General features: G+C 42.9%; 1 protein-coding gene across 1 annotated transcript in view; it reads left to right on the forward strand.

Annotated features, from left to right (window-relative positions):
• Positions 1-10,224, forward strand: part of adamts6 (ADAM metallopeptidase with thrombospondin type 1 motif, 6) — a gene marked incomplete in the record, with an annotated part of 235,599 nt that overhangs the window by 126,476 nt on the left and 98,899 nt on the right. Inside the window, 1 exon segment of the mRNA XM_014023951.1 lies at positions 9,506-9,651. Coding sequence (XP_013879405.1) covers positions 9,506-9,651 — 146 coding nt within the window.

The raw sequence follows: 10,224 nt of genomic DNA on the forward strand, positions 1-10,224 counted from the left end.
TAATTAAAGGACTTAATACCAATCAAAGTCCTCAGAGCATTCCTTATGCTGATTTAAATCAAAAACCTCACTACAACTAAAAAGCATGCAACCTATTTAAGATTGAATACAAAGTAAAATGATTAACATATTAAAATTCAAACAAAAACATAAGTCATGACATAACACAAACTTCAAAGTCCAGAAATGTAATAACCACTTCGATATCATTACTGTTCATCTTTGATGTGGCTGTAGAGCAAATATGGGACAGCTGCATCTTCAGCTGGACAGACTCAGTTCAGTATCCGGTTAGAGTCCATCCACGAGCACGAAAGTTCCTGAGTTGAGCATCAAAGTCCAGTGTCCAAAAGTCCAAAAGTCCACCCAAACACCAGGACGCGGCCGTCATCATCTGGAATGACAGAAAACACACGGCAGTCTCCTGTGGAAAACAAACGCCACATTAAAATGGAAATTAAAACAAAAATCAATGACATTTGTCTTGAAATCATAACCACAAGTTTAATCACTGAATCTTATCACTGAGTTTGTGTGAACCTTCAACTCTTGTCCACCCCCCCTGTATCAAACCTCCGCATAATGTAAATATGAAGACACAAAAATCCAAAATGTTGAAATAAAAATAAAACAAAACAAAAAATAAAAGCAAAACAAAACAAAATTCACAAGGAAGAGTAAATCTTTCTTTCCTTCACCAAAAATCAACACAGACACATGTCAAAACACAGAGTAAATGTCAAAAAATAACAAAAACAGACCATATGTAGAAAAACTTCAAATAAACAACTTAATAAGGTACACCTCCAAATTTCCTGACGTACTTCTAACTCCTCCTCTTCATCTGAACTTGACCTCCCAGCATCACAACACCAACCCACTAACAGAGTCAACCTCTGTTTTATGTTCCACTTCTGCAAATCCATTTTACTATTTTATCCACAAACACCTTTTTACTAACATCCACTTTCCAACCAAGTCATAACAGTATTTGTTGATTGACAAAGAACAGTTCATGCTAACCTACCCCAGTAATTCAGTTTTTTAATTCTCCCACAGTAATTACTAACTCCAAAACTTAGTTTTCACCCAAAAAGTCTTTGGACCATCTTGAACACACACACAGGATTATCTATTTTGTTATATGGAAGGGTCAGAGGCGGTGGTGGTGCTCTGCGACTCCCCGTAGACCCCGGTCCAGTGCGAGGGGCCGGAAGATGAGAGTTAACTGGATGTGGACATGGTGTTTGTTTGATCTCAATCCCATCAGGCTCCTTCCCTGGACATGGTGTTTGTTCGATCCCAATCCCATCAGGTTCTTCCATGCCGCTAGCAGAATCCAGGAGAGGGCATTCCACTTGCTGTCCTGTTGGGGTCTCAGAGTCCAAGAGATCCTCTGTTTCTGATGCTGATGAATCCAGTTGTTCTTCAGGTTCTTCAGCTTGAAGTAACTCCTCTTTCTCTGGTTCTGATTCTGATTTTGAAGCAGTCTTCTTATCAGTAACTGTCACTCTGTGTTCCACTGATATCTCAGTTTTCTCCAGCTGTCCTTCAGACGTCAGCTGTTGTGGTTTATCTGTGCCCAGAACTCTGTTCAGGAAATACCTCATGTTTGAAACCAGTAGTTGTGCTCCAGCCCGATTCAGAATCATTCCATCAGACCTGAACAGATGTTCTCTTTCCCAGAAGAGGTCAAAATTGTCCACATATCTCACAGAGTGGTCAGCACAGGACTCTTCCAAAAACCCATTGAGAGCCAACAGTCTACTGAACCTCCCAGCTCCTCCCTTGACTGCAGGAACCGGTCCACCGACGAAAACCTCCATTTTTAAATTTTTAACAGCACTCAGCAGCTGAATAAAATCCCCCTCCATGATCTCTGACTGTCGGTTCACAACTCCATCACCTCCTGCATGAACGATGAGCCTCTTCAAAGCTGGATACTCAGCTGTTATTCCCAGAATCCTCTCTGCAAGGTCAGACACTCCACCAGCAAAACTCAGAACCCTGACCCCCTTCTTGTTCCAGAATCCTCCGATTTCACTCACCATCTTATCTGCGATGACCATCATCCCCTGATTCTCAAATGTCTCTCCTCGGACTCGCCTCGACTTTGATCTGGATCTGGTCTCAGATCCCTCACTGAAACCAGATAGCGAACCCCGTTCAGACTCACCCGTCCCTTCCAGTGGTGTGAATCTGCCCCGAAGAAACACCGCTTCACCTCTCCGGCTGTCATCAGCTGCCTTAATTAAAGCCCTTCGCTTCTTTCTCCTTGCTGGAGGAGAGAAATCACCTCTCTGCAACTCCGGCCATTCAACGTCATCTAAAATCTGAATCCCTCCTGAGAGATTCTCCGGTCCGGCACCAACAGAGCTCCACACTGCCTCACTCTCATAAACAGCCTCCATCTCCTCTTCATGTTGATCTCTCATCTCAGCCCTCTCATCCATTTCAACACTCGTGGAGTCATCCAAAGCATTCATCTCCTCCAAACGATGAATCCCGAGCTCCAACACCGTCACCCTCTGGAGAAGCTGGCAGAAACCCTCCCTGGAAAAATAAGGAGGCATCCCGAAGCCCCTCTTCACTCTCAGCAGATGATGTTCCAAAACTCCTCTCAAGTTCTTCACTCAGCCAAAAACAAAAATTCACTGTTCTTTGTCAAAAAACAAACACTGAACAAAACAAAATAAAATAAAATAAAAACTATATTAAAACTACAAATCAACTTTGCTCTTTCTTTCTTTCAATAAAGCAATTATTAATTTGATTTTATACACCCCCCTTGACCGTGAAATGAAATTAAACGGTCACTTACACTCAAAAAATGACAAAAATTAAAATACTGCTTTGTTTCTCACTTTTCTATTGTTTGTTTTTATTTAGTTTTGTGGATAAAACAGATTACTCGCCTTGTTTAAAGAAAAGAAGCAGCACCCTCGGTCCTGCAGTAGTAGTTTATCCCTCACCAGCAGGAGGCGCTCCAAAAAAAAAAGAAACACAGAGAGAAAAAAAACAGGTTAATGCAAGTCCAGATGTTTTCACAGGCTACATCAGAGAAACCAACCCCCCTCTGTCATAAATCACCGCTTGGACAAGACAAAGGAAAGCTCTCAGCCAGAAAAAAAAACTTTGCATCACCCCCACAGTGGAATGCAGCTCAAACTGGCAAGTCAATACACAAATAAAAACAGAAAAAACAACAAAAAAAAACCCACATTCAACATAAAACACACATATAGGACATAAACATACACAGTCCTGGACCCCTTGCTTGAACAGAGCTTTAAAAAAATAACAAAAAAATTCCTGACATGCCTCCCTTTAAACTAAAACATGAGACAGCCTTCATCACCTAGCATCTTAGCTAACTCCCCGACCTTTTTCCATCGGAATTAAACAGTGCTCAGGCCTCAAAGTCACTGTGACCGTGTAATCCTATCCGGGTGAGCTAACAAAAAATGACAAAGCTGAACGGCTCCTCTCAACCTGCTTCCTACCAGTAGCCAACCCAGGCAGCAAAGACGTCTCCGTGCTGACTAGTTTCATTAGCCATGGCGCAGCGGTTAACACACTTTACCAGAGATGCGCATCTCAACACTTATACTTCAAAGTACGTACTTTTACACACAGAACCTCCCGAGAACACACAATCTCGGAGGCGGGAACACTGTCAGAAAAATAACTAATAAAATAGCTTAGCTTAGCAATGGTCGGACACACTAAGAACAAAACAAAGCCAGAACTCCAGGAAGTGAGAGGTAGAAAAAAATGTAAACCAGATGGCTATACACAGCTACCCCCACCACGCTATAAATCAGTCTGGACAGGACAAAGGGACTGTCTTGAACCACACCAAACTTTTAAATCTTGAACGGCCAGCGTTCAAATTTCCACTAAATCAAGCTTTTAAACACAAACAAACTAACTAACATAACAATGAACAGACGACAAAACATAAAAATTTAAGAAAAATAAACTAGATTCCTTTATTTTCCTTTCTCTATTTTTTTCCTTCAAAAACTGGCCAGACACCTTTAAACTATTATTTCAATACTGAGAGACGTCTTTATTCTCACATTTCACTGCTTTTYACTCTGTAGCTGCACTTCTAATCCTYAAATTTAATATTCTCAACACAAATTTCGACATTGATTGCCTTCCATATGAACTCTACTGCACCTCAACATAAAACACTCTGCTGCCTCTTGTAAAAATTGAATCTGACGGAATTACATGCCTTTTCCGGTCTCGGATTTAGGAAACACCACAGCTTGACAATTTAAAACATAAAAGGAACAGTTTTATCGTGCTTTTAAGCTGGCATACGACATCTCGTGTCATGACAAAGCACGCTTTCGCTGCGCCCAGAGCATGTGTCGCCCTGCCCCCCTTTCTCTGCAGCTCAAGCCTTTGTTCTCCTCGGAGCATTTAATTCGACAATAAACGCTCTTTTTAACCCCAATAAAAACACAGATACACAAAAACACAAACATAAACGCTAGCATGACAAAGAAATTTGATTCTAGAAACGAAAAAGACACAGAGACCATCTGAACTCTACACATATGATCCACGCTCTCCGTACAGGCTCACAGCTGCATTTAACAAATATTAAATGCAAAACAGACCTAAAATTCGTGACGCCATTTTGTTGTGTCTCTGTTTGGTTCCGTTTCGGTTCGGTTCGGTTGTCAGCTGCTCGACCCCTCTCGTCTCCCTTGTGTCTGCTCAAGTCTGGTGCTGCTCACTCTGTCTGGTGCTGCTTCGGCTGGTGCGGCTGGCGGTGGCTTGCTCCTTTCGGCTGATGCTGTCTGCTGGCTCCTGGGTCGATGAAAACCAGTGGGCTCCAGCTTGAAGACTTGTCAAAATGTCAAAAAACTCTAGGCTAACATTTGAATGACGAAGAGGCGATTTCTTCAGCTTTGGACATATTTATTAACGAGAGAGACATGAAAGAGCGTCCACACAGCTCGAATGTTACTGAAGCTCTCCCCAAAGAGACGCGTGACCGTGCCTGCTGCTCGCTCTCGTCTTAAAGGGCCAGTACACAAAATATACCACACCATCAAGGCTTTTTGATGTGCATTTAGAAGTGTTGCATTAAAAATGCGGAAAAAAAGTCGGATGGAAACAGCAAAATTCGGAAAAAAATCCTCAATTCACTAAAAAGTTCGTTCGCTTGAGGTGGTTTTTGGATGATTCGCAAAGTAGTTAATGTGCAAAACGGGAGATGGAAACACGTTTGCTGAATAAATTCTGACGTAGCGCATATTTACCTCACGTGACGTTCAGCTGTTTCTGCTTTCCTGCCTCGTCCCTGCGTAGTTGCACGTGCCTTTCTGCTGCGTAGTTTAACATTGCGTTTATTTCCCTACGTCTCCTGGCAGCGTTAAACATAGCCTGTACTAGCTGAATAGATGGAATAATTACAACTTGCCCAATAGCAAGGTATTCACGAAAAAATCGCTCCATTGTCCCGAGATGATTAGCCTCGGCTAGTTAGCAAGTTTCACTTCCCGTTTACTACCGCAAAGCTTGTCGCTGACGTCTGACGTAATCAGGCGTTGCGTAGCCTCGTCTGACGTAATCACGTGTTGCGTAGCCTCTTCTGACGTAATCACGTGTTGCGTAGCCTCGTCTGACGTAATCACGTGTTGCGTAGCCTCGTCTGATGTAGTCACGCGTTGCATAGCTTCGTCTGATGTAATCACGCATTGCATAGCCTCGTCTGACGTAATCACGCGTTGCGTAGCCTCGTTTATTCGCACCAAACAGTCGAGAGGGAAACTAGATGGAAACAGTCTAGATACAAATTTTTATTTATTTAATTTTTTGTGAATTTTGAAAAGTTCGATAAAAATTCACTCTACAACTTGATGGAAACACGATTACAGTGTGTAACTCACGTGGTTTCAGAACACAGTATGTCAGCCACAGCACGCGTCACGCAGAGAGTGTGGCCTTCAGCAGTCAGCTAAATACAGAGAGAGAAAAAGTCTAGTTAACCAATCAGAATATGACAAATTGCTCAGAGGAGACTGCCTCCTCCTTGCTGTGGCCTGAYAAGGACAACAGCTGACACAGGGCAGACATAGTGGAGTCACAAATGTATCAAATCAAAGACAAGGATAAAAGATGTATCAAGAACTATCAGAAAGATACAAAAACATACACAAGTACAGTTAACAGATGTCAAGACACCCTGAACTGGTAAATGACCAGAGGAGGTGTTAAACTTTAATGTTGTAGACGCTCTTACTCAAAAATATTTTTGGGCACTGCCACCTAGTGTTGTGTTGTGGTAAGCTGCTTGTGGTGTATACGTGACTACGTCACATCCTGTACAGATACGCTGAATAGAGACGCAGCCGTTTTTCTTTGCACTTTTTGGCGCTCCGTTGATGAGAGAGTAATGTTCTGTAAAAGCTCCAAATAAATATGCCTACAAAGAGGCTGAAGAAACTCCAAAGCTCACTTATTTTTATTTCTCTGCAACGTCAACACATCTGCGCTACACTCCGTTCAACAGGAGGCAAATTATTTTTCTAGCACAGAGGCATTCACAGATGTGCAAGTTACCCATGCCATGGGCACTAACACCCCCTGTACCATCAAACATTTGAGTTTTTGAACTTTGCACTGATAACAGTCTGGATAGTGTTTTCCTCTTTGGTCCAGAGGACACAACGTCCATGATTTCCAAAAACAAATTTGACACGTGGACTTGTCAGACCAAAGGACACTTTCCCAGTTTGTGTCAGTCCATCTCAGATGAGCTTGAGCCCAAAGAAGCCGGCAGCATTTCTGGGTGTTGATATATGGCTTTGGCTTTGCATGGCAGAGTTTTAAGATGCACTTGTAGATGTTGAAATGAACTGTGTTCACTGCAAAGGTTTTCTGATATGTGTTTGAGCCTATGTGCCAATACAGTATCTGTTACAGAATGATATTGGTTTTAATGCAGCACTGCCTGAAGAGTTGAAGGTCTTGAGCATTCAGTGTTGGTTTTCAGTCTTGCTGCTAACTTGCAAAGATTAGTCCAGATTCTTCATATATTTTGATGATATTATGGAATGTGTATTATAAAATCCATTAAACCCATCCGTCCGTCCGTCCGTCCATCCATCTTCTTCTTCTTATCCAGGATCGGGTCGCGGGGGCAGCAGCCTAAGCAGAGAGACCCAGACTTCCCTCTCTCCAGCCACTTGGGTCAGCTCCTCTGGGGGAATCCCAAGGTGTTCCCAGGCCAGCTGAGAAACATAGTCCCTCCAGCATGTCCTGGGTCTTCCTCTGGGYCTCCTCCCAATGGGACGTGTCCAGAACACCTCACCAGGGAGGAGTCCAGGAGGCATCCTAACCAGATGAACCACCTCAACTGGCTCCTCTGGACGTGGAGGAGCAGCGGCTCTACTCTGAGTCCCTCCTGGATGACTGAGCATCTCACCCTGACACCCTGCAGAGGAAACTCATTTCAGATGCTTGTATCCACGATCTTGTTCTTTCAGTTACTACCCAAAGTTCGTGACCATAGATGAGGGTAGGAACGTAGACCGACCGGTAAACTGAGAGCTTTGCCTTCTGGCTCAGCTCTCTTCACCATGACAGACTGATACAATGCCCGCATCACTGCAAACGCAGCACCAATCCACCTGTTTATCTCCCGTTCCATTCTTCCCTCATTCGTGAACAAGACCCCAAGATACTTAAATTCCTCCACTTGGGGCAGGACCTCCTCCCTGACCCGGAGGAGCCACAGTACCATTTTCTGGCTCAAGACCATGGTCTCAGATTTGGAGACACTGATCCTCATCCCAGCCGCTTCACACTCAGCTGAGAACCGCTSCAGTGAGAGCTGGAGATCAGGATCTGATGAAGCCAATAGGACCACATCATCCACAAAAAGCAGAGATGTGATCCTAAGTTGACCAAAAAGGATCCCCTTAACACCGTGGCTGCTCCTAGAAATTCTGTCTCTAAATGTTATGAACAGAATCGGTGACAAAGGGCAACCTTGGTGGAGTCCAACCCTCACCGGAAACGAGTCCGACTTACTGCTGGCAATGCAGACAAAGCTCTGGCACTGGTCATACAGGGACCTGTCGGAACGGTCGGTGTAGGTACGGGTTGGTACGGGTCAGACTGTTTGGTTTTCCACTGATGTTCCAGTCTGGTTCCAATGGGTGTGTTTTGGGTGGTTGGTGGAGGTGGTTTTTAAGTTTTTTGAAAAAAAGTTAATGGGCAAAATGAGAGATGGAAAAACATTTGATGAATTACTTTTGAAATTTGAAAAATTTGAAAAAAGTTTGCCAATCAGTGACGAACAGTGTTCTGACGTCGCATTTTGGTGTCAGCTGGGGCCGGTTGGAACCACAATGAAGTAGGTACTAAAAAAAGTGCTGGTTCCATGGATCTGGCCTAATGGAAATGGCTTGGAACCGTACTGAACCATACCGAAACTACACTAAGTGGCACTAGTGGAAAAGGGGCTTATCAGCCCCATACTCCTGGAGTACCTTCCACAGGAGTCCCCGAGGTACACGGTCGAACACCTTCTCCACGTCCACAAAACACATGTAGACTGGTTGGGCAAACTCCCATGAACCCTCCAGGACCCTGCTGAGGGTGTAGAGCTGGTCCAGTGTTCCACAACCAGGACCAAAACCATACTATTATCCATTAAACCCTTGCAGATATTTGTTAAAAAACATTGTTCATAAACTGTTGGACTATTTGCTTAAGAAGTTGTTTGCAAAGTGGTGAACCTCCCCAATCCTTGCTGGTGAACCACTAAGCCTTTCGGGATTCTCCTGTTATACTCAATCATGACACTCAACCGTCTCCAATCAACCTATTCACCTGTGGAATGCTCCAAACAGGTGTTTTTCCACATTCCTTAGTTTCAGCGTTTTTGGATCGTGTTGCAGGTATAAAATTCAAAATGATGGAATATTCAAAATAAATAAATAAATAAATAAATAAATAAATAAATAAATAATAGATAACAAAGTTAAAAAGCCCAATAAAGTGTATTTGTTCATTAAGTAACATTAAATAACTTGTCTTTGTAGTGCATTCATTTCAATATAGTTTGCGAAGAATTTGCAATATTCTGTTTTTAATCCATATTTTACACAACATCCCAACTTCATTGGAAATGGTTGTAGCATTTACCTACTTTAGTATTTATTTTCCTACTTTAGTTAGACTTTTGCTGCTTTTAACTTTTACCCATTTGCTATTTTTAAGTAGTGTTTTACAACTTGTAGCATGTGTGTTTTTATTTTTAGCTTTGAATGATCATTTTCCTGTCTGTGGCATTTAGGTAACATTTGTTTAACTTGTAGCTAGTGTTTAGGCTTCTTCATTAATATAACAAAGTCATTCAACATTCCCTCTACACTTAATCTAGCTCCACTGCATCTTGTTGTGGATTGTGATATTTTGATACATATGATGTAAAACAAATGTGTGCTTTTGTCCCATGTGTGTTTTTGTTCAGTGGTGCTACCATGGGGAGTGTGTTGCATTCGGCACCTGGCCTCAGAATGTGGATGGAGGTTGGGGGCTCTGGTCGATGTGGGGGGAGTGCAGCAGGACCTGTGGGGGCGGAGTTTCTTCCTCCATGAGGCGCTGTGACAGCCCAGCGTAAGTAGGCAAAAGTAAGCTACAGCAAGCTGAACACACACACCCAGAGGCTCATTTCACAAAAGTCAGATTTCTAAATTCAGGATATGAGCTGTAAGCTGAGCTTGAACAAACCTTCAACTTGTAAACAGCTGTAATCAGTTGCTCTAACACCAAGCCATGCTCAATCAAGAAGCTGTAAATGGTTTAGGGTTAATGCACGTTCACTGTTTGTTTACTAGACCCACTGGTACGGTGTACATTTTAGGACATCCTCAGTTTTACTTCTCAGTCATCAGTCGTCAACAAAAAAGTTCTCAGTTTTACTTGTCAGTCGTCAACAAAAAAGTTCTCACTTTTACTTGTCAGTTGTCAACAAAAAAGTTTTCAGTTTTACTTCTCAGTCATCAGTTGTCATCAAAAAAGTTCTCATTTCTGTGGTGCACAAGGTTCAGTTCTGTGGTGCACAAGGTTTAGTTCTGTGGTGCACAAGGTTCAGTTCTGTGGTGCACAAGGTTTAGTTCGGTGGTGCACAAGGTTTAGTTCGGTGGTGCACAAGGTTTAGTTCGGTGGTGCACAAGGTTTAGTTCTGTG

This window comes from Austrofundulus limnaeus, unplaced genomic scaffold (genome assembly GCF_001266775.1).
Source record: "Austrofundulus limnaeus strain Quisiro unplaced genomic scaffold, Austrofundulus_limnaeus-1.0 Scaffold398, whole genome shotgun sequence".
Classification (NCBI taxonomy): domain Eukaryota; kingdom Metazoa; phylum Chordata; class Actinopteri; order Cyprinodontiformes; family Rivulidae; genus Austrofundulus; species Austrofundulus limnaeus.